The sequence below is a fragment of the Nicotiana attenuata genome, unplaced genomic scaffold, assembly GCF_001879085.1.
Source record: "Nicotiana attenuata strain UT unplaced genomic scaffold, NIATTr2, whole genome shotgun sequence".
NCBI lineage: Eukaryota > Viridiplantae > Streptophyta > Magnoliopsida > Solanales > Solanaceae > Nicotiana > Nicotiana attenuata.
In genome coordinates this window covers 109,117-135,611 of record NW_017671988.1, presented here as the reverse complement: position 1 = coordinate 135,611, position 26,495 = coordinate 109,117, and the positions used below count along the sequence as shown (strand labels likewise).

The following is a 26,495-nucleotide window of genomic DNA, read 5'->3' as shown; positions in this document are numbered from 1 at the left end:
ACGTTTGTTTGCATCACGTGCATTTGACTTAGGGGACTCAACACAAGGGTTGAGTCCGTCTAGGACAGGTGTACCCGAAAATAAAAGATCATCCTGATGCATCTTATGTGCTACATGTTGCAATCTTCAAGGGTAAAATGGGTCATTTGGCGGACCAATGATGGCTGAGGGTAAATGAGAATGAAAAGAGTGCGGAGTGTAAAAATGAAGCAAGTAGGGCTAGTTATATTTTTCTTTCATATTTATCTTTTCCAAGAAAAAGACAAAAAAATGAAAATGAAAAATCCAAAAAGATTTTGCACTTTCCCCACCATTTTTCAAAAAAAAAAGACCAAAAAATATTTTCTCCAAATTAGTTGTTTTTTTAATTCTCGCCCGTATCCAATCTTCTCGAACTACGCATACCTGATTCTCGTCTTTCGGGGCAGGATACGTAGGCAGCCCACGTAGGGTCCGGTCTTCCTAGTGAGTCTTAGGTTCTTGGCTTCGCGGGGTCTTAGACAAATCTTGCATGTCTAGCCACTTTTGTCCACATCGGCCATTCTTGCAAAAATGGGGTCATTTGCGCAAAAGTGATTCAATGACCCATGTCTTAGAATCTTGAGTCCACAACTAGGTGTCATATTACTTTAAGGTCCGTCCTTTTTTGAGTTTGCATCTTTAGCTACTTCTGGCCACATCGGCCATTTTTGCAAAATGGATCATTTTGCAAATTAATTTTTGGCCATGATTATTGGGAGTTTGAATCCACATAAGCTTTAGTGAGGTATTTCCATGTCTATGAGGTCAACTTTGATGAGTTTGCGCTAATAAGCCACGTAGGTTAATTTTAAAAAAGTTATCACAATCATGTCTTGCATGTGTTCAATAGGGAGTGTTATTGTGTCACATAGTATTCTAAGTCTTTAACTCTATTTGGTCTTATTTTTCTCATGTAGGTGTGGATCTACTTACCAGAGCTTGAGCATGACAGAAGCCTTAGGACCATCCTGTCAAGATCGCTCATTCAGGAGTTGCTTAAGGAGATTTTTTTTTTATGCTTTGAGTTTGTTTTTCTTTTTATGTCGTGTTTTACCTTCTGGTTTTGTACAGTAATATCGAGTCTTTTAGGGGATGTTAGAGTCTGTCATAGTCTAGTAAGTTTGTCGAGTCTTTTGTTATTGTACTTCCTATTTTGTATGAAAATGATGTGTTATAAATCAAAAATCCAAACAAAAAAGAAGGAGATTTTGGGTTTTTGTATTTCCGTTAGAAGTTTCTTTAGAATACTAACTCTAGAAATTCAGAAAAAAAATCTTTCGAGGTTTTCCTTTAGGAAATTAGTATCTAAAAGTCAAAAAAATCTGCTTTTATATTTCCTTTAGGATATTAGGACTAAAAATTCAAACAAAAAAAAGATTTTTCGTTTGATATCTCGTTACAAGTTTTATTTAATATATTAAATCCAAAATCCAAGAAGATTTTCCTTTTGAGATTCTTCTTTCGGAAATTAAAATACCAAAAGAAAATTCTTATATTTTCACCAGAACTTTAGGACATTAATTAAAGAAGATTAAAAAAACATACTTTGTCTTTTGTTTATCCTTAGCGTTCCTCCCATAGGTAATCGAAAACCGAAATCCAAAAACATTTTTTTTTCTCATTTCTCCTTTCGAAACTTTTCTTTAGGATATCAAATGAAAATTCAAAATATTTTTCTTCGTTTTATTCTTTAGATTTCCTTCCTATAAAAGAAAATCAAAAAATATTTTTCTCTTCTATGGTTTTTTTTCCTTAATAATTTCTCATAGAGTATCTGTTTCAAAAGAAAAAGATATATGCTCGTTTAAGCTTGAGTTCAGAATAGATTATAGAACATTAAGTCTAGAAAATTCAAAAAAATAAAATTTGCTTCTTTTATTTCTCTTTTCTCATCAGAATAGTCATTAAGGTAAAAAAAAAAGGAGAACATTAGTTTGTTTAGTCTATTCTCGATTTTACAGAACTACGCTTGATCTGATTCATGAGGGATATGATACGTAGGCAACCTACATAGGGTTCGATCGAATCATCATTAAATAAAAAAGCAAAAAAAAAATCAAAAAGCAAAAAAGAAAAAAAAGAATGAAGTTGTGGGACGTGAGAAATGAGAGGAAAGAAAAGAGTGATAAGCAAAAAGGAAAAGAGGAGAAAGGAAATGAAAAACCAAGCGGTGCTAGAAAGGAAAATAAAGAAGGAAACGGGGCAAGAAGAGTGAAATTGGGATGATGCCATATGACTTTCATACCTCGAAGTCATTTTAGAACCGATAACTGTGACTAGGTGCATAGCACATAAAATGAGATTATCTTATGTTAAATGCTCTAATAGTAACATGATGATTTCATTTTGTTACTCTTTGTTATCTTCATTATAGCAGAAGGGTGGTTGGTTTGTGGTTCTTAATGTGGTAACTCTTCTCTACAACATAAAGTCGAAAGGCAATGGCAGATGACAACGGAATTGAGTTGGTTGATACCGATGCCCGAAAGCAATTGGTTGAACAGGACACTGGGTTGGTTGAAGAGTTAAGGATGTTAAGACAACACATGGCGGACATGTATAAGGCTTGGATGACTGGGAAGACACCACCTCTGCCACCACCTAGCTTCCTAGATGCTACCCTTACCCAAACTCCGGTCATAGTGCCAGATGATCCCCCATACTCTCCAGATTCTCTCGCTTATCACAGCTTTCCCAACCACCCTAGTAGCACCATCACTCGTCCTCCAACTACCATTCCCAAAAATTGCCCTCCTGTCATATCCACTATCCCCACGATCACAACTTCTCAACAATCTTCCCTGCATAGATCCGACAATGAACACCCACTCAAAACTCATGATGCCCAATATTGCCCCTCGGAGGTTGACAACAAGGTCCCTGACTCATATAATCATAGCTCTCGGAATGAGCCTCATGTTGAAAATGAAAAGTTCACAGGAAAAGAAGGGCGAGTTGAGATATCCAGGAAGCTGAAAGGTATAGAACAGTCCTTAAAGAGCATGCAAGGGATTGGAAATAAGATTAACATGTCTTACCATGACTTGTGTATGTTACCTAATGTATATATGCCCGCGGAGTTTAAAATGCCAAAGTTTAACTTGTATGACGGGCATGGGGATCCAGTAGCCCATCTGAGGGGTTATTGCAGTGAAATGAGAAGTGTTGGCGGGAAAGATGATTTGTTGATGGCGTATTTCAGTGAGAGCTTGACTGGGGCAGCCTTGGAATGGTATACTCGTCAAGATGTTAATAAGTGGCATACATGGACGACATGGCTCAAGATATTGTTCGACACTTTCTGTACAATCTAGCCATTATCCCAGACCGCTCCTCTCTATCTATGATGGAAAACAAACCGGAGGAAAGTTTTAGGGAGTTTGGGCTCGGATGGAGGGAACAAGCTGCTTGGGTCAGTCCCCTGATTGGTGAAGAAGAAATGTTTGGGATTTTCCTATAAGCCCAGGGATCGACCTACTTCAGTCATTTGATCCCAGGTTTGGGTAAACTTTTCAATGAAGTGGTAAAGCATTTCAAGCTTTTCAAGCCAAATCCAACACCAAGCAAGCCAAGCGATGCTCCACAATGCCATCCCACGTGTACCGACCGCCGAATAGCTCGAAACTAGCAAAAATCAACTCAAATACATCAAATAAAGCCCAAGGAAAGAATTCCAAATGATAGAGGTCGAATCCTTAACCAAAAAACCTCCCAAAGGTCCAACCTGGCCCCGCACCTCGAAACCCGACAAAACTAACTAAATCCGACAACCCATTCAATTACGAGTCCAATCATACAAGTTTCACTCAAATCCGACACCGAATCGATGTTCAACACTCAAAAATTCACATTATGAAACTTTAGGCCAAAACCCCCAATTTCTCTAAAAAAATTCATCAACAAATTGCCAAAATCGAAGAAAGACTCGTGAAATATAACCAAAACCGAGTATAGAACACTTACTCCAATCCACATGGTGAAAATCGCCTTAAAACGCGCTCTAATTCGAGCTTCATAGCTCCAAATATGCAAAAATAACCAAATCCTCGAACTTAAAGCTTTTGCCCAGTCCTCTTCGCTTTTGCGAAAAATGAGCCGCTTCTGCGGTATCACTTCTGCGACGTGAAGCCCGCTTCTACAAAATAATTTGGAAAAACAACCCTTCATACCTGCGGAAAACATCTGCTCCTGCGCCAACGCAGGTGCGACCACTGGTCGCGCATCTCTGCATTTGACCGCTCCTACGGCCAAGGATTTTGCCTATGTGCACACGCAGGTGCGCCTCTTCCTCCGCATCTGCGACAATCCCCAGTCAAGCCTATTTGCGCTTCTGCGACCAACTGTCTGCATCTGTGGACTCGTATCTGCATCCATTCTTCCGCAAATGCAGAAACACCAGAACCAGCACTCCTTCAGCAATGCAACATGCAATAAAAATGATCAGAACCTCGTCGGAAACTCATCCGAGCTACTCGGGACCCCGTCCAAATATACCAACAAGTTCCATAACAGAACACAGACCTATTCAAGGCCTCAAATCACGAATAACAACTTCGAAATGATGAATCGCACCTCAAATCAAGCTTAAGTGAACTTTAAACTTACAAAACTCGCGTCGAAACATATCAAATCAACCCGAAATGAACCGAAATTTTGCACACAAGTCCGAAATGACATAACGAAGCTATTCCAATTCCCGAAACAAAAATCCGAATCTGATATCCTCAAAGTCAACTCTCGGTCAAACTTATGAACTTTCAAAACCTTCAAATTTCCAACCATCGCCAATTAGTGTCGAATCCTTCCTAAAACATCCAAATGCAAATTCGAGCATACGCCTGGGGTCCAAAATCACCATCCGAACCTAACAAAACCATCAAAATTTCAATTCGAGATCAAATACTAAAATGTCAAACTTGGTCAACTCTTTTAATTTAAAGCTTCCTAGTTGATAATCATTCTTCCAAATCAATTCCTAATAACCTGAAAATCAAAACCGATAATTCACACAAGTAATAATACCTCATACGGAGCTACTCATGCCCGTAAACTACTGAGTGAAGTGCAAATGCTCAAAACGACTGATCAGGTCGTTACATCACTGAAAATACTGTATAAAATCTTTAGTTAGATTCCCAAATAAATGAAAGGAATATATATTGTGATTGCACGTTAAATAGAAATAAATAAGGTTATGTGGATGAGTTAAATTATGATGATTGCTTTTGCATATCATTTGATTAATTCTGCAACATATCATATGGTAAGGGTTAAATCATATTGCTTAAGATATGTTGATATCTTTTAGAAAGAGAATTACGATTTAATGGTTTAATGGGGTCTTTTTTTTAATCATTTGGTATTCAACGCTCACTAGCTCGACTAATTTGAATTCACCTCGAATAGACCATTATGGGAGATAAAATGCTCCTTGACAAGAAGTTCTCTATTTGTCTGGCTGAGGACGGAGAAATTACAACCATCCTACACACCCCTTGGTAGTGATCGTTCTTTTCCATAATACTGGTACTTTGTCTTGAAGGAAGCATCTGATCGTTAACATTTATCAAGTATAAAATATACAAAAGAATGGACCTTTTTTCTATGACGGAACAACAGAACAATTAACATGCAAGGTGATGATCTTAATACTAGGGGTGTCAAATAGGCGGGTTGGTAGAATTTGAGTGGTCAAAATGGGTGAGTCACTAATTGGGCGGGTTAAATGACCTGCCATAAAGTTACTTGGGCTATGTCAAGATGAGCTAAAATTTTGGTCATTGTCCAATCCGCCCAACTCTTATTAAGCTTTACTTAATATGTGTTATTTTTCTAATAAATTGTATAATTACTAAATACGATTCTTTTTCTTTTGTTATGGTCATATATAATATATTTACAAAAAGAAATTATTTTTAAGATATTTTGGCGAAGTTACCCATGAATTAATTTGGACTAAAATTAGTCTATTGAGAGTATTACATGACAGCTCAGCTACAGCTGTATTTATATGTATAACTATATGCTTAGCACTGTTGAGTTAGTAAGGGTATTTCTGTAGTTAGCTAATGGCATTTTTTTTCCTTTTCCTATACATGTATATATAGGAAACAATATAGAAAATACAGTTTAGTTTTCTCCCAATTTATCATCTTTCCAGAAGTTTCTACTGCTCCTCTTTTCTTTCTCTCGTCTATCTTCCTGCAAGCTCAATTGCTGCATCAATGGCGGCTTCTGCTTGTGCTCAATCTCTTAGTTTTGACATGGTATCAGAGCTAAGGCTCAGTATTAGCTCAATTCTCGTTTAAACTCATCATTTTTCATCACCAATTTCTGTTTAGTTTGAAGTTGCAAGTCAAAATTGAAAAACCCTAATTTTCACCCACAATTTCTCAAATTTGTCGCCTGTTTTGATCTTATATCATGGCGGTAGATGGCGATATCTCTGATTCAACCAATTTACCAAATGTAAACAAGGATACATTGGATTCGACCAATCCTCTGTACATGCATCCTTCGGAGAGTGCTGGGTCGACACTGGTGCCGGTGGCGTTTGACGGAACTGGATATAGATCTTGGAGAAGAGGCGTTCTCAGAGCCCTCTTAGTGAAGAATAAGGTTGGTTTCATCATCGGAAAGTGTAAGAAGCTAGATTCCGGCCATCCGACATTCGAGCAGTAGGAGAGATGCGATGACATGGTGACGTTGTGGATTCTCAATTCACTTTCGAAGGATTTAGCAGATAGCTTACAGTATGTGGTCGATGCAAAGGAATTGTGGCAGGAATTGGAGGATAGGTACGACCAAACTAATGGAGCGAAATTGTACCAGCTTGAAAGGGAAATCAATGACCTAAGTTAGGGAACCCTAGACATCGTAGGATATTACACAAAAATGAAGAAGCATTGGGAAGAGTTGAACACCTTAAACGTGCATGCACAATGTAAATGCCAGTGTACTTGTGGAGCCAAGGCAAATATACACAAGGCTGAACAGGACATGAAGCTAATTAGGTTTCTAATGGGGTTAAACGAGTTCTACACAGTTGTGAGAGGAAGCATTTTGATGATGAATCGATTTCCCAGCGTTGCGTAAGCCTTTTCTATCCTGATTCAGGAAGGGAAAAAAAGGGAAGTTAGGCCAAGCAATCATCTGATGATAGAATCTGCCTCAATGAATGTGAATGGCCCTGCAAATCCGTCTTTTAAAACAAACTATAATCAACAGAGGAATACTACAGGAAACAGCTCATACATGGGTAGTTACCCATCCAATAGGTCACGCCTGTTTTGCGACTACTGTAAGAAACAAGGACATACTACAGATAAATGCTACAAGTTACACAGATTCCCCCAAGACTTCAAATTCACTAAAGGGAAAAATGTGGTATCTGCTGCAAAATGTGTATGGAGGACCTGCAGGGGAAGTTCCTGGAGGATGCAGTGAAGTTGATACTGGAAATCAAAACATAGGGATTCAGAAACTGACCAAGGAGCAGTATAATCAACTACTACATCTATTGGAGAATTTCCATGTCACGACCCAAGTTCACCCTCCGTGAACATGTCATGACGGCACCTAGTCCCTACGACTAGGCAAGCCTAACAGTTTTGGAAAAAGAAACAAATGCGGAAAAACTAATAAAAATCGAGGATAACAAATGTAAAAGTGTTTAAGATGCCGCTCGGCATATACAATACTAGATCTCAAAACCGAACAACTCCCGAAACTCGGAATCCCATGAATCACAAGCTATGAATACGACAAAATGCTCTAACTCCGGAATGTCTAAATCAAAAGTAAAGATAGAAGGGCTATCACTACAAGAGAGAATGGAAAGGGACTCCTCGGTCTGCGGACGCGGCAGATATACCTCGAAGTCTATGGAGAATCACCTCGCCTCAAGAGTAGTAGGGCTGAGTCGAAGTACCTGGATCTGTACATGAAAAACATGTGCAGGAAAGGGCATGAGTACACCATAGCGGTACCAGTAAGTGCCAAGCCTAACCTCGGTCGAGTAGTGACGAGGAAGGACAGGGCCCTACCGGTCATATACAATAACATATAAGGAAAAGAAGCAGTATTAAAGTAACACAAGGTAATAAGAGTAGCAACAACTACAACAGAGAAAAAATAATCACAGAAGGAATACAACTCAACACAGAGATAACAACCGGGGATCTCCTAGGATACCGTCCTGTAGTCCCCAAATATCAATATCCAGTGGATCTCCCGGGTGTCGTTCGTAGTCCAACTCATAGTGCCAGGGGATCTCCCGGAATACCACATCCGTAGTCCCAAATGTAAATACTCAGTACTGGGGAATCTGCCAGGTGCAGTCCCGTAGCTCCAAGGTAAATGTGCAGGGGGGTCTCCCTGAATACCACATCTGTAGTCCCAAATGTAAATACTCAGTACTGGGAGAATCTACCGGGTGCAGTCCCGTAGTTCCAAGGTAAATGTGCAGGGGGATCTCCCGGAATACCACATCCGTAGTCCCAAATAAACAGGCAAGGGGGATCTCCTGGGATATCGCCCATAGTCCCAAAGTAAACACACAGCAGCAACACGAAGAATATTCAATTCAATCAAATTTATACCAAGGTAAAATAGGTATTTCTAGCCTAGCATGCTGCACAGAATTCAAATAAGGCAGTTTGAGCAAGTAAAGCAGTTAAGTCACTTAGACGTGCTTTCCCAAGCTAACAGTAGGCTTAAATTGCAATTAGTAAAAACAGGGAAGGAAATGCAATTATAGTTAGTTACTGAAAATAGGATTTTCAACAATTAGCACATGTACGCACTCGTCACCTCACGTACAAGAAATTTCATATATAGCAGTACCAATTCCTAAGGGGAGTTCCCCCACACAAGGTTAGGCAAGCACTTACCTCGAACCGGCTCAATCAACTCAATACCACGTTCTTGTCACGAGTATCCGACTCCAAATGGCCCAAATCTATTCAAAGTAATTGAATAATGTAAATATAACTTCAAGTAACTAATTCAACTAAGTAATTCGAAGCTAATACGCGAAATTAGGAAAATCGCCCCAAAAAGCCCCCCCCCCCCCCAGGCCCACGTTTCGGAATCGGGTAAGATTTACAAATTCGGAATCCTCACACTCTCACGAGTTCATATATACAGAAATTACTCCAATACGACATCAAAATCTTGATCAAAACTCCAAAATTAGGCCTAAGAACTTTTCCAATTTTTCTCCAAATTTTCACCCCAAATTCGAATTTAAATGATGAATTTAAGCATAGATTCGTGGAAATAAATCAAAACCGAGTAAGAATTACTTACCCAAAACACCCAGGTGAAATTCTCTACCAAAATCACCAATCCTGAGATCCAAATCAATTTCTAAGGTTTTGAGACTTAACCCTCGATTCTGCCCCTTTTTTGACCAGTGGAACCACACCTGCGGCTATTTAATCGCACCTGCGGACCCGCACCTGCGATCCCAGGTGCGCATCTGCGAGATTTCATTAATTGCACTGGGTCGCACCTGCGCCTCTTCCACCGCACCTGTGGTCTCGCAGGTGCGCTCAACCCCTCGCACCTGCGGATTTTGGTCTCCAAGCGCCTGGTCGCATCTGCGGCTCCTCCATCCCTTCTGCGATCACGCACCTGCCGTCCCCAAGCCGTAGGTGCGGTTATGACAGAACTTCAGCAACTGAAGCAACTTCCAAACCTTCCAATTTTCTTCCGTCAACCTTCCGAAATTATCCCGAGGCCCCCGGGACCTCAACCAAAAATACGAACAAGTCATACACCACTATTCAAACTTGTACCAATCCTCGGAACACTCAAAACAACGCCGGAATACCAAATCACCCTCGGATTCAAGCCTAAGGATTTTCAAAACTTCCAATTTTCGTTTTTGATCAAAAAGTCTATCAAACCTCGTTCGAATTACCTGAAATTTTGCACACACGTCCCAAGTGACACAACGGACCTACTCCAACTTTTGGAATTCCATTCCGACCCCGATATCAAAATCTCACTATCGAACCGGAAACTTCAAAAATTTAACTTTCGGCATTTCAAGCCTAATTAAGCTACGGACCTCCAAAACACAATCCGAACATGCCCCTAAGCCCGAAATCAACGGAGCTAACGGAACCAACGGAATTCCATTCCGAGGCCATCTTCACACTGCTCCGACTACGGTCTAAATTCGAAGGCTAAAACTCTCATTTAGGGACTAAGTGCCCCAAAACACTCCAAAACTCAAGACGAATCCTCCCGACTACTCACAATAGCAGAAACAAACACGGGGAATGTAGTTAATAGGGAATCGGGGCGTTAATTCTTAAAACGATCGGTCGGTCGATACATCTTCCCCCTCTTAAGCATTCGTTCATCCTCGAACGAGCATAGAGACATACCTAAAGTAGTGAAAAGATGAGGGTAACGGTTGCGCATATCCTGCTCGGTCTCCCAAGTCGCCTCCATGACCGGCTGACCCCACCACTGAACCTTCACTGATGCAATGATCTTTGACCTCAGCTTCCGAACCTACCTGTCTAGCATCGCCACTAGCTCCTCAATGTAAGATAGATCCTTGTCCAACTGGACTAAACTGAAATCCAACATGTGCGACGGATCACCGTGATACCTCCGGAGCATCGAAACATGAAATACCGGATGAAATCCTGCCAAGCTGGGAGGTAAGGCAAGCTCATAAGCAACCTCCCCAACACGCCGCAATATCTCAAAAGGACCAATAAACCTCGAACTCAATTTCCCCTTCTTCCCAAATCTCATAACGCCCTTCATAGGCGAAACCCGAAGCAAGACCCGCTCTCCAACCATGTAGGAAACATCACAAACCTTCCGGTCCGCATAACTCTTCTGTCTGGACAGGGCTGTACGGAGTCTATCCTGAATCACCTTAACCTTCTCCAAAGCATCCTGTACCAAGTCTGTGCCCAATAATCTAGCCTCGTCCGGCTTGAACCAACCCACCGGGGATCTACACCGCCTACCATACAAGGCCTCATATGGTGCCATCTGAATGCTGGACTGATAGCTGTTGTTGTAAGCAAACTCAGCCAATGGCAAGAACTGATCCCAAGAACCTCCAAACTCCATTACATATGCACTGAGCATATCCTCAAGAATCTGAATAGTGCGCTCGGACTGTCCGTCTGTCTGGGGGTGAAATGCTATGCTCAACTCTACCCGAGTGCCCAACTCATGCTCTACGACCCTCCAGAACCGTGAGGTGAACTGAGTACCTCTATCTGAAATAATGGAAACTGGAATACCATGCAGACGGACAATCTCCCGGATATAAATCTCTGCTAACCGCTCCGAAGAATAGGTGGTTCACATAGGAATGAAATGTGCGCACTTGGTCAGCCGATCCATAATCACCCAAATGGCATCGAACTTCCTCAAAGTCCATGGGAGCCTAACTACGAAGTCCATGGTGATCCGCTCCAACTTCCACTCCGGAATCTCTTTCTGCTGAAGCAATCCACCCGGCCTCTGGTGTTCATACTTTACCTGCTGACAATTGAGGCACCGAGCTACAAACCCAACTATATCCTTCTTCATCCGCCTCCACCAATAGTGTTGTCTCAAATCCCGATACATCATCACGGCACCTGGATGGATGGAATACCGTGATCTATGGGCCTCCTCTAGAATCAAGTCCCGAAGCCCATCAACATTGGGTACATAAACCCGACCCTGCATCCTCAATACCCCGTCATCACCAATGGTCACATCGCTGGCATCACCCTGCAGGACCTTGTCCCTGAAGGCACGCAAATGAGGGTCATCAAACTGACGCTCCCGAATACGATCAAACAAGGAAGACCGAGAAACCACACAAGCAAGGACCCGACTAGGCTCCGAAAGATCCAATCTCACAAACTTGCTGGCTAAGGCCTGAACATCCATCGCCATGGGCCTCTCCGCTGCTGGTAGATAAGCCAAACTCCCCAAACTCTTTGCTCGGCGACTCAAAGCATCGGCCACCACATTGGCCTTGCCCGGGTGATACAAGATAGTGATGTCATTGTCTTTCAGCAGCTCTAACCACCTCCTCTGGTGCAAATTAAGGTCCTTCTGCTTGAACAAATGCTGCAAACTCCGGTGATCAGTATAAATCTCACAAGGCACACCATACAAATAATGACGCCAGATCTTCAAGGCGTGAACAATAGAAGCTAACTCAAGATCATGGACAGGATAATTCTTCTCATGCACTTTCAACTGTCTGGACGCGTAGGCAATCGCCCTACCATCCTGCATCAATACCGCTCCAAGGCCAATCCTTGAGGCATCACAATAGATAGTATAAGACCCCGAACTGGTAGACAATATCTAAACTGGAGCTGTAGTCAAAGCTGTCTTGAGCTTCTGAAAGCTCTCCTCACACTCTTCCGTCTACTGGAACGGAGCACCCTTCTACGTCAGCCTGGTCATAGGTGCTGCAATGGATGAAAATCTCTGAACAAATCGACGTTAATAACCCGCCAAATCAAGAAAACTGCGGATCTCTATAGCTGAGGATGGTTTGGGCCAACTCTGCACTGCTTCCACTTTCTTTAGATCCACCTTTATCCCCTCACTAGATACCACGTGACCCAAGAATGCCACGGAATCTAACCAAAACTCACATTTTGAGAACTTAGCATACAACTTCTTTTCTCTCAAAGTCTCAAGCACTGTCCTTAGGTGCTGCTCATGATCTTCCTGACTCCGGGAGTATACCAGAATGTCATCAATAAAGACAATGACAAATGAGTCAACATATGGCCGGAATACACTGTGCATCAAATGCATGAAGTCTGCTGGGGCATTGGTCAGACAAAATGACATAACAAGGAACACGTAATGACCATACGAAGTCCTAAAGGCGATCTTCAGGATATCTGGCTCCCGAATCTTCAACTGATGATAGCCTGAATGCAAATAAATCTTAGAAAACACACGAGCACCCTGTAACTGATCAAACAGGTCGTCAATACGAGGCAAAGGATAACGGTTTTTCATTGTAACCTTTTTCAACTGGCGATAATCAATACACATACGCATAGAACCATCCTTCTTCTTCATAAACAAGACAGGAGCACCCCATGGTGATACACTGGGCCGAATGAAACCCTTATCAAGCAATTCCTGTAACTGCTCCTTCAACTCCTTCAGCTCAGGAGCAGCCATACGGTACGGAGGAATAGAAATGGGTTGAGTGCCCGGCAATAGATCAATGAAAATATCAATATCCTTATCGGACGGCATGCCCGGAAGATCATCTGGAAATATATCAGAGAAATCTCGTACTACTGGGATGAATCAACTGTAGGGGTATCAATACTGACATCTCTCACATAAGCTAGATACGCGTCACACCCCTTCTCAACCATACGCTGAGCCCTAGGGAACAAAATAACTCTATTGGAGGTATCATCTATGGTACCCCTCCACTCTACTCGCGGTACACCTGGCATAGCCAGCGTCACAGATTTTGCATGACAATCAAGAATAGCATAATGGGGCGACAACCAGTCCATGCCCAGAATAACATCAAAGTCTACCATGCTGAGCAATAACAAATCGGCTCTGGTCTCAAAACCACAAAGAGCAATCAAACACGACCGATAAACGCGATCCACAACAAGAGAATCTCCAACAGGAGTAGAAACATAAACAGGAGAACTTAAAGAATCCTGAGATACGCCCAAATGTGGGGCAAAATAAGAGGACACATAAGAATAAGTGGAGCCTGGATCGAATAAAACCGATGCATCTCTATGATAGACCAGGATAATACCTGTTATGACAAAATCGGAGGCGACAGCCTCAGTACGGGCAGGAAGGGCATAGTATCTGGCCTGGCCTCCCCCTCTAGGGTGACCTCTACCTCCTCGACCTCCACCTCTAGCTGGCTGATCAGGTGGGGTAGCAACTGGTGCTGTGATCATAGCCTGAGAACTCTACGGGGCACGCTGTGGCTGAGAAGTCTGTAGAGGTCCACCCCTCCCAAGTCTAGGGCAATCCCACACCACATGGCGTGTGTCACCACACTCAAAATAAGCTCTGGGAGGACGTGGTTATTGTGACTAGCTCGGGCCAGGTCTGTTGGACTAACCACTAAAAGCACCTCGTGCAGGAGGCGCACTAGAAATTGGAGGTGCATAATAAGGCTCCTGAGGTCTAGGAGGAGCTCGAATACCACTGGCTGTTGGAAGAGCTGAATAAACGGGGCGACTCTTATAATCCCTACCATGACGAATTGCAGCTGGGGCACGGGCACCAGAATAATGGCCCGACTCTCGAGACCTCTTGGCCTCCCTCTCCTCTCTGTCCCGAGCATGCATACCCTCTACTCTCCTAGCAATGCTCACCACCTGCTGATAAGAAATATCTATCTCCAACTCCCGAGCCATACTAGACCTGATGCTGGGAATGAGCCCCTCAATAAACCGGCGAACCTTCTCGCGAATAGTAGAAACCAAAGTTGGTGCATGTCTATCCAAGTCAGTGAAACGGACAGCATACTCCGAGACAGTCATAGTACCCTGGCACAAATGCTCAAACTCTGCGCACCATGCATCCCTGAGGCTCTGAGGAACATACTCCCTCAGGAACATATCTGAAAACTGAGTCCAAGTCAGGGAAGTTGCCTCATCCGAACTGTCTAACTCATAAGCACGCCACCACTAATAGCCGGCTCCTCGAAGCTAGAAGGTAGTGAGGAAACCCCGCTCGATCCTGATGTACCCATGGTACGGAGGATACAGTAGCACACCTCTAGAAGTCCCAAAGCATCATCTGATGCTAGTCCACTGAATATAGGAGGCTGATACTTCTTGAACCTCTCAAGCCTCTTCTGCTCCTCTTCTGAAGCTACTGCCCTCTCCTCGGGCTGAGCTGGGGCTACAGGCTGTGCTGGTATAATCTCTGGGACCTGATCAACATGCACTCACTGCTCAAGAGTGCGGACAGCGGGAGTCTGTGCTCCTCCCTCGGGCTGGGATGTGGCTGAAGCAAGGGGAAGCAACCCTGCGTGAGTTACATTGGTGTACATACTCATAAACTACGCAAGAGTCTCCTGGAGAGCTGGAGTAGTAGTAGCAGTAGCCGTGTCAGGCGCCTAGGCTCCAGTTGGAACAAGTGGTGGCTCCTCGGTAGCAGCTCGCGCGGGTGCTCTAGCTGCACCGCGTGCGCGTCCCCGGTCTCTACCCCAGCCCCGACCTCTGACGGCTCTCGCAGGGGGCGAGGTGTTTGGTCACCTCCAATAGCGCGTGTCCTTACCATCTGAAGAGAATAGAAGACAGGAGTTTAGAATTTCGATATCAAAAATCTCCCATGACAAGGAATTCAAATGAAGTGGAATTTCCTTAACAGTTACATAGCCTCTCGTAGATATGTACAGACGTATCCCTACCAATCCACGAGACTCTGATAAACCGACTTGTGATTCATGACTCCTATGAACCTAGAGCTCTGATACCAACTTGTCACGACCCAAGTTCGCCCTTCGCGAACATGTCGTGACGGCACCTAGTCCCTACGACTAGGTAAGCCTAACAATTTCGGAAAAAGAAACAAATGCGAAAAAACTAATAAAAATCGGAGATGTCAAATGTAAAAGTGTTTAAGATGTCGCTCGGAATATACAATACCAGATCACAAAACTGAACAACTCCCGAAACCCAGAATCCCAGGAATCGCAAGCTATGAATACGACAAAATGCTCTAACTCTGGAATGTCTAAATCAAAATAAAAAATAGAAGGGCTATCACTACAAGAGAGAATGGAAAGGGACTCCTCGATCTGCGAACGCGGAAGATATACCTCGAAGTCTCTAGAGAATCGCCTCACCTCAAGTGTAGTAGGGCTGAGTCGAAGTACCTGGATATGCACATGAAAAACATGTGTAGGAAAGGGCATGAGTACACCACAGCTGTACCCATTAAATGCCAAGCCTAACCTCGGTCGAGTAGTGACGAGGAAGGTCAGGGCCCTACCGGTCATATACAATAACATATAAGGAAAAGAAGCAGTATTAAAGTAACACAGGGTAATAAGAGTAGCAACAACTACAACAGAGATAAAATAATCACAGAAGGAATACAGCTCAACACAGACATAAAAACCGGGGATCTCCCAGGATACCGTTCCGTAGTCCCCAAATATAAATATCCAGTGGATCTCCCGGGTGTCGTCCCTAGTCCAACTCATAACGCGCAGGGGATCTCCCGAAATACCACATCCGTAGTTCCAAATGTAAATACTCAGTACTGGGGAATCTACCGAGTGCAGTCCCGTAGTTCCAAGGTAAATGTGCAGGGGGATCTCCCGGAATACCACATCCGTAGTCCCAAATATAAATACTCAGTACTGGGGGAATCTACCGGGTGTTGTCCCGTAGTTCCAAGATAAATGTGCAGGGGGATCTCCTGAAATACCACATCCGTAGTCCCAAATAAATAGGCAAAGGGGATCTCCCGGGATATCGCCCATAGTCCCAAAGTAAACACACAGCAGCAACACGAATAATATTAAATTCAATCAAATTTATACCAAGGTAAAACATGTATTTCTAGCCTAGCATGTTGCACAGAATTCAAATAAGGCAGTTTGAGCAAGTAAAGCAGTTAAGTCACTTAAACATGCTTTCCCAAGCTAACAGTAGGCTTAAATTGCAATTAGTAAATACAGGGAAGGAAACACAATTATAGTTACTTAAGGAAAACAGGATTTTCAACAATTAGCACATGTACGCACTCGTCACCTCACGTACAAGACATTGCATATATCACAGTACCAATTCCTAAGGGGAGTTCCCCCACACAAGGTTAGGCAAGCCACTTACCTCAAACTAACTCAATCAACTCAATACCACGTTCTTGCCACGAGTATCCGACTCCAAATGGCCCAAATCTATTCAAAGTAATTTCATAATGTAAATATATTTTCAAGTAACTAATTTAACTAATTAATTCGAAGCTAATACGCGAAATTAGGAAAATCGGCCCAAAAAGCCCCCCCCCCCCTGGGGCCCACGTCTCGAAATCGGGTAAGATTTACAAATTCGGAATCCTCACACTCTCACGAGTTCATGTATACTAAAATTACTCCAATCTGACATCAAAATCTTGATCAAAACTCCAAAATTAGTGCTAAGAACTTTTCCAAATTTTCACCCCAAATTCGAATTTAAAGGATTAATTTAAGCATAGATTCGTGGAAATTAATCAAAACCGAGTAAGAATTACATACCCAAAATAGCCTGAAGAAGTTCTCTACCAAAATCGCCTATCCCGAGCTCCCAAATCAATTTCTAAGGTTTTGAGACTTAAACCTCGATTCTTCCCCTTTTTTGACCAGTGGAACCGCACCTGCGGCCATTTAATTGCACCTGCGGACCCGCACCTGCGGTCCCAGGTGCGCATCTGCGAGATTTCAATAATTGCACTGGGCCGCACCTGCGCTTCTTCCACCGCACCAGCGGTCTCGAAGGTGCGCTCAACCCCTCGCACCTGCGGATTCTGGTCTCCAAGCGCCTGGTCGCATCTGCGGCTCCTCCATCGCTTCTGCGATCACGCACCTGCCGTCCCCAAGCCGTAGGTGCGGTTATGACAGAACTTCAGCAACTGAAGCAACTTCCAAACCTTCCAATTTTCTTCCGTCAACCTTCCGAAATTATCCCGAGGCCCCCGGGACCTCAACCAAAAATACGAACAAGTCATACACCACTATTCAAACTTGTACCAATCCTCGGAACACTCAAAACAACGCCGGAATACCAAATCACCCTCGGATTCAAGCCTAAGGATTTTCAAAACTTCCAATTTTCGTTTTTGATCAAAAAGTCTATCAAACCTCGTTCGAATTACCTGAAATTTTGCACACACGTCCCAAGTGACACAACGGACCTACTCCAACTTTTGGAATTCCATTCCGACCCCGATATCAAAATCTCACTATCGAACCGGAAACTTCAAAAATTCAACTTTCGGCATTTCAAGCCTAATTAAGCTACGGACCTCCAAAACACAATCCGAACATGCCCCTAAGCCCGAAATCAACGGAGCTAACGGAACCAACGGAATTCCATTCTGAGGCCATCTTCACACTGCTCCGACTACGGTCTAAATTCTAAGGCTAAAACTCTCATTTAGGGACTAAGTGTCCCAAAACACTCCAAAACTCAAGTCGAATCCTCCCGACAACTCACAATAGCAGAAACAAACACGGGGAATGTAGTTAATAGGGGAGCGGGGCGTTAATTCTTAAAACGACCGGCCGGGTCGTTACATTCCATGGTGGAAATGAAATTGAGGTCTCAAACAACATCACTAGTGGGGAAGCAAACTTTCCAGGTATATTGGCTTGCTCTACTCATAAAGAAATTATTGGTAACCTTTCATGTAAATGCTTCAAATCATCTGCTGAATATTGGATTTTAGACTCCGGAGCTTCTAATCATATGTCCTATAACAAGGTCCTATTAGCCAACATTAGAATTCTACCTTATCCTTTTCTAGTAACCTTACCAAATGGATACAGAGTTAGAGTGACAGAAATTGGCGATGCAGTCCTCAGTCCTAAGCTGACTTTACATAAAGTGTTGTTTGTCCCTAGTTTTAAGTTCAATTTGATCTCAGTTCATTGTTTAACATCATATCTTAAGTCAGTTGTTCAATTCTCTGATTCCTCCTGCATTTTGCAGGCCCCTTCAATGAAGAGGCCTCTGGAGATTGGTAGAGCAAGGAATGGTCTGCACTTCCTTTGCTCAAAATGCCAGTTTCTTGGTTCAACTACTGTCCCTACTTCTCTCATTTGAAATTCAAACAATGTATGTTTTGTTTCTGCTAGCAATTTAAACAATGCACAATCATACACATCACTCACTGTAAATAATGACCTCTTGAAAACTTGTCGTGGTGATTACCTTTCATCATCATTTATAAATTTTCCTCCTTCAAGCAATAAGAAAGGTTCTTGTACATCTTCTTGTTCTACTAATGTGTGTGCATCCTTTTCTAACTCTTCATCTTATGGAAATAGTGTTGGTTACTTGTGGCATAATAGATTGGGCCATGTACCCTTTGTGAAAATGAGGGGAACATCCTCCATACCTGTAAATTTTGCACCCAAACAACCATTCTTATGCTCAATTTGCCCTATGGCCAGACAAACAAGATTACCATTTCCACAGAAAACCACATCATCCACCAATGCTTTTGAACTATTACACATAGACCTCTGGGGTCCATATCACACCGTAACACATGATAATTACAAATACATTCTTAACATAGTTGATGACTTTAGTAGGTTAACCTGGACATATCTTCTGAGTTGCAAGAGTACTACACTTCAAGTTCTAAAAACCTTTGTGTGTATGATAGAAAACCAGTTTAATTCTTCCATCAAGTCTATGAGGTCTGATAATGGACTGGAGTTTATCAACAATGAAACTTCATCATTCTTTCATTCCAAAGGAATAATACACAAGAAAACATGTCCATACACACCTCAACAAAATATTGTGGTGGAGAGAAACCACAGATATTTGTTGGAAACTGCAAGAGCCCTATTATACCAGTCCAAATTACCTATCAAATATTGGGGAGAATGCATCCTCACATCCACATACTTGATAAACAGACTACCCTCTTCAATCCTGAATAATAAGTCACATTTTGAAATGCTTTACAAGAAGAAACCCAATTATTCACATCTTAAAAGCTTTGGATGCTTATGTTATCCTACTACTCTCAAAACTCATAAAGACAAATTTGAACCCAGAACCGAGCCCCATGTTTTTGTAGGTTACCCTTTTGGCACAAAAGGTTACAAGGTCCTAAACTTGGCCACTAAAAGAATACACATTTCCAGGGATGTACAATTCCATGAACATGTTTTTCCTTTTGTAATGTCTTCTGATCACACACATCTTCCTTGTGTTTTCCCATCCTTTCATTCTGATTCTGCATGTGAAAGTCATAGAAGTGATGTCCTGAGTCATAGTCAGTCACCAACTGAGACTTCACCAAGTTCTGTCACCAACATTCCTCATCAGGTAGTCAAAATGTCTCCTCACTAGTTAATCAAGGCAACTTTTCACCTGTTGATGCAGGTATTTCTGAAATCTCACCTAGTTTTTCAAACACTTTAGAGCATCATGTGACTAATGATACTTTCTCATTCCCAAGCCTTACAAGACCATCCATAACAGTTAAAACACCAAGCTATCAAAATGAATATGTGTATTCCCTTCCAAATCTAAAGAACAATACCTCATACACTGCTTTACTTAATTTGCCTCTTTCAAACTACCAGCATATTTGTTTTAATACTTTAAACAAGGATAGTCAGCATATGATGAGAAATATTTCTCATGAATCTGAACCATGTTCTTATGAGGAAGCAGCCTTAAACCCTGCATGGCAAGCAACCATGACACAAGAGTTTGAGGCTTTGTATGCTAACCATACATGGGATTTAGTGACATTACCTGCAGGGAAGAAAGCTATCGAATGCAGATGGATATATAAAATCAAACACAAGGCAGATAGGATTGTTGAGAGATTCAAGGCAAGACTTGTGGTGAAAGGATACACACAACAAGCAGGAATAGATTATACTGAAACATTCTCTCTAGTTGTCAAAATGACAACTTTTAGGACCCTAATTAGTATAGCAGTAAAAAGAGGCTAGAACCTATTCCAATTACATGTGAATAACGCATTCTTGCATGGAGACCTACATGAGGAAGTATATATGGAGGTACCACAGGGACTGCAAATTGAGGCTCCTGGTCTAGTCTGCAAATTAAATAAGTCCTTGTATGGACTGAAACAAGCAAGCAGACAATGGTATGACAAGCTAACTGAGGCATTGTGCACCAGGGATTTTAGACATTCAGAGAATGATTACTCATTGTTTTGTAAAAAGGATGGCACTTCAATTGTGTTTGTGGCTGTCTATGTTGATGATGTATGTCACGACCCTAAACCCAACCCGATCGTGATGGCACCTCTCGTGAAGACAAGGCCAGACGACTCACTTCCAATTCACTTTAAGCAATTAAAATAATAACTACTAAGTCTTTAATCAGAAATAAAATCCCAAAATAAACATTTAACAGTATGAATTGCGGAAATAAAAGCCAACATAGTCCGACATCGGGGTGTCACCAGTCATGAGCATCTAAAACAATACTAGAAGTCTGAAATCTAATCCATTACTACATAACTGAATCAAAAGAACTAAGATAGAGGGAGAATGCACTGGGCTGCGAATCGCCAAGCAGCCACCTAGTAAATCTCCAAAGACCTGCTGGAACTATCAACCCTCAGGAGAAGCACCTGTAGCGCCCGAATCTGCACACAGGGGTGCAGGGAGTAAAGTGAGTACTCCAACTCAGTGAGTAATAAAAGTAAATGAAGACTGAGTTTATAGAAAATCACGTAAGGCACAACATTAAGCTAAAAGAGGCATAACAAAAATCAGTAAATATAATTAAGCAGTGAAATCTCATAAACATCCTTTAAACAGTCAAACAATATACAGGAAAAACAACAAAAAAAGGTAAACACATAATAACTACCCCTCGGGCACAGTAACAATAGAATCAGCTCCTCGGGCAATATCACAGAACAATACCAGCCCCTCGGGCTATATCTCATATCACAATGGGTACCCACGCTCACTGGGGGTGTACAGACTCCGAGGGCCCTTTACGGCCCAAGCGCAATATCAAGCCATCTCGTGGCATCATAAACAGGCTCTCGACCTCATATCAATCTCAAGCCACCTCGTGGCTTACAATCTCAGGCCCTCGGCCTCATTATCATAATCAGTATATCACTGTTGTGGCGTGCAGCCCGACCCAAAAGTATCCTCACAACACAGGCCCTCGGCCTTACTCAATCAGAATCTCATAAGCCCCTCGGGCATCAGTAAAACATGAAGCTCAGCTCAAAATATCTTCAAAATATTATTTAACGTGTTTAAAACAGAATAACATAGCTGAGTTTTGAAAATAGTGATAATATAGCATGACTGAGCATCAATATGAAATCAACAGTGAGGAAAAATGTCATTTAAAATCCCCTAAGGGTTCAAACAGTTGGCACGAAGCCCAAACATGGAATTTAGCCCAAAATATAATAATATCAAACAATTAGCTACCAAATATACAGAAAAATAGTCATTCGGGATGGACTAAGTCACAATCCCCAACGGTGCAAGACCCCACGCTCGTCATCTAGCATGTGCGTCACCTCAACACAGCCGAACGTTGTGTAATCCGGGGTTTCATACCCTCAGAACAGCATTTAAAATCATTACTCACCTCGAACTAGCCCGAAAAGCTACTCTGCAACACGCTTTCCTCTCAAACCATCTTTCGAGTGCTCCAAATCTACCAAGTTCAGATTTTTATCATCAAATTGTGCTAAACGAATGAATTCCAATTGAAAAATATCAATTTTAAGCACAAAACCCGAAATCAGTTAAAACCCGACCCCCGGGCCCGCGTCCGAGAACTGGACAAACTTCATACCAAAATGTTCTTCATCATCTCACGAGTCCGTACATATAAAGAACTCGAAAATCGGAGTTCGTTTGACCCCTCAAATCATCCCTAGAAGGACTCATAATCTCAAGCCCTAACTCCACCTTTTTCTACTGATTTTCATGAATTAAACACTGATATTTTGTTCCTTAATCACAAATAACCTAGTTTTAGGGTCCAAATTCCTTACCTCAATGAAGAATAATGATTTCCTCTCTTCAAAATCGCCTCAAAGCTCTTTTCCCGTTCAAAAATGGTGTAAAAGGGTTTAATGGTCGCGGAGGGTTTATTTAAATACTGCTCACGCGTCTTACTGTTCACCCGAGTACTGTTCACCCGAGTTACTGTTCACTCGAGTACTATTCACCCGAGTTACTGTTCACCCGAGTTACTGTTCATGCTGCTGTAATAAAAATGCAGCAGCTTTTCTTCTAGTCTAAATTGATCCGTTAACCTTTCGAGATCTACCCGAGGCCCTCGGAAATCTCAACAAATATACCAACACGTCCCATAACATCATTCGAACTTCGTCGAGCCTTCGAAACCCCAAAAACAACATCAAAACACCAAAATCACATCAAATTCAAGCCTATGAACTTTGAAATTCCTAAATTCCACCAACGATGCCGAAACTATCCAAAACAACTCCGATTGACCTGAAATTTTGCAGACATATCCAAAATGACATTATGAACCTGTTCCGACTGTCGGAATTCCATCCCGACCCCGATAGCCTATTTTCCACTGCCGACCGGAAATCGCCAAAAACTAACTTTCGCCAATTCAAGCCTAATTCTACACCGGACATCACAAAAATATTCCGGACACACTCCTAAGTCCCAAATCACCTAACGAATCTATCCGAGCCATAAGATCCGCATTCCGAGGTCGTTTACCAATATGTCAACTCTCGGTTCACTTTTCTAACTCTAAAGCTACTTTTAGAGACTAAGTGTCTCAAACCTTACCAAAACCATTCCGGATTCGATCTGACCAACCCGATACCACATAACACGGATAAACAAAGCATAAAGAAGCAGAAATGGGGAAAAACGGAGCGGTAACTCATGAGACGACCGTCCGGGTCGTCACAATGTAATCCTTACAGGCACAAATGTAGANGAGGTAAACTGAGTGCCCCAATCTGAAATGATGGATACCGGGACACCATGCAACCGAAAAATCTACCCGGATATATATCTCTGCCAACCGCTCTGAAGAGTAAGTAGTACAGATAGGAATGAAGTGCGCGGACTTGGTCAGCCGATCTACAATTACCCAAATAGCATCGAACTGCTTCAAATTCCGTGGGAGTCCAACTACAAAATCCATGGTGATCCGCTCCCACTTCCACTCTGGAATATCCATCCACTGAAGCAAGCCACCTCGTCTCTGATGCTCATATTTCACCTGCTGACAATTGAGACACTGAGCTACAAATCCCACAATGTCTTTCTTCATTCTCCTCCACCAGTAATGTTGTCTCAAATCCTGATACATCTTTGCGGCACCCGGATGAATGGAATACCGCGAGCTATGGGCCTCCTCCAGAATCAAATCCCGAAGCCCATCCACATTGGGCACACAAATCCGGCCCTGCATCCTCAACACCCCATCACGCCGATAGTCACATCTCTAGAATCATCATGCTGAACTCTTTCCTTAAGGACAAGCAAATGAGGATCATCATATCGGCGCTCTCTGATGCGCTCATATAAGGAACACCGAGAATCACACAAGCCAATACCCTGCTGGCCTCCGAAATGTCCAACCTCACGAACTGATTGGCCAAAGCCTGAACATCAACTGCAAGAGGTCTCTCCCCAACTGGAATATACGCCAAACTCCCCATACTTACCGCTTTTCGGCTCAAAGCATCAGCCACCACATTGGCCTTCCCCGGGTGATACAAGATAGTAATGTCATAATCCTTAAGCAACTCCAACCACCTCCGCCGCCTCAGATTGAGATCCTTCTGCTTGAACAAGTGCTGGAGGCTACGATGATCGGTATACACCTCACAAGACACACCATACAAATAATGCCTCCAGATCTTCAACGCGTGAACAATGGCAACCAACTCTAAATCATGAATAGGGTAGTTCTTCTCATGAGGCTTCAACTGACGAGAAGCATAAGCAATAACTCTACCCTCTTGCATCAGAACACACCCAATACCAACTCTCGAAGCATCACAATACACGGTATAAGAACCTGAAGCTGATGGCAATACTAACACTAGAGCTGTGGTCAAGGCAGTCTTGAGCTTTTGGAAGCTCTCCTCACACTCATCAAACCACTGAAATGAAACACCCTTCTAAGTCAACTTGGTCAAGGGCAATGAAATGGACAAAAATCTCTGAACACACCGGCGATAATAACCCGCCAAACCAAGAAAGCTACGAATCTCTATAGCTGAGGACGGTCTGGGCCAACTCTGAACCGCCTCTATCTTCTTCGGGTCCACCTGAATACCCTCACTGGACACCACGTGCCCTAAGAAAGCCACTGAACTGAGCCAGAACTCATATTTGGAGAACTTTGCATAAAGCTTCTCCTCTCTCAATCTATGCAATACCACTCTCAAATGCTCCGCGTGCTCCTCCTGACTACGCGAGTATACCAGAATATCATCAATGAAAACTATGACAAACGAGTCGAGATACGGCCGGAACACACTGTTCATCAAATGCATGAACGCTGCTGGGGCATTGGTCAGCCCGAAAGACATCACCAAGAACTCATAATGACCATATCTGGTCCTGAAAGCGGTCTTAAGAATATCTGCGTTCCTGATCTTCAACTGGTGATAACCTGAGCGGAGATCGATCTTGGCGAATACTCTCGCTCCCTGAAGCTGGTCGAACAAATCGTCGATACGAGGTAAAGGATACTTCTTTTTAATTGTTACCTTGTTCAATTGCCTGTAATCAATGCACATTCTCATCGTGCCATCCTTCTTCTTCACTAAGAGAACCGGCGCACCCCATGGTGACACACTACGACGAATGAACCCCTTATCCAGGAGTTCCTGAAGCTGCTCTTTTAACTCCTTCAACTCCGCTGGTGCCATACGATATGGTGGGACAGAAATGGGCTGCATGCCCGGTACCAGGTCAATACCAAAATCTATATCCCTGTCCGGTGGCATACCCGACAGGTCTGCAGGAAACACATCGGGGAAATCCCTCACAACTGGAACAGAATCAATACTGGGAGTCTCTGCACTAACATCCCTCACAAATGCTAGATATGAAAGACACCATTTCCCAACCATACGCTGGGCCTTCAAGAAAGAAATCACCCTGCTGGGGACATAATCGGTTGAACCTCGCCACTCAATCTGTGGCACACCAGGCATAGCCAAAGTTACTGTCTTGGCATGACAGTCCACAATAGCCCGGCACGGAGATAACCAGTACATGCCCAAAATAACATCGAAATCCACCATACATAACAATAACAGATCCACTCGGGTCTCCAGACCCCCAATAGTCACAACACACGACCGGTACACACGATCTACCATAACTGTATCACCCACCAGCGTAGAGACATGAACGGAAGAAACAAGGGACTCGCAGGGCATATCCAAATAATGGGAAAAATAAGACGACACATAAGAGAAAGTAGAACCAGGGTCAAATAACAAAGAAGCATCCCTACAGTAGACGGAAATAATACCTGTAATCACCGCATCTGAAGCAATCGCATCAGGCCTAGCTGGAAGTGCATAAAAGCGGGCCTGACCACCACCGGATCGACCTCCCCCTCTGGGACGACCCCTAGATGACTGTCCTCCACCTTTAGCTGGCTGGATGGGAGGTGAAGTGGCTGGGGCTGAGGCTGATCACTGACCCCTATGCTGAGATGAACCCCCAAGACGACGAGGACACTGCCTCCATATGTCGACCC

General features: G+C 42.9%; 1 protein-coding gene across 1 annotated transcript in view; it reads left to right on the top strand.

Moving 5' to 3' along the window:
• Nucleotides 1-20,782: 20,782 nt before the first annotated feature.
• Nucleotides 20,783-26,495, top strand: part of LOC109211196 (uncharacterized mitochondrial protein AtMg00810-like) — a 9,744-nt gene continuing 4,031 nt past the window's right edge. The window contains exon 1 of the mRNA XM_019374696.1: nucleotides 20,783-20,998. Within this exon, the coding sequence (XP_019230241.1) occupies nucleotides 20,783-20,998 (216 nt within the window). The remainder of the gene's footprint in view (nucleotides 20,999-26,495) is intronic.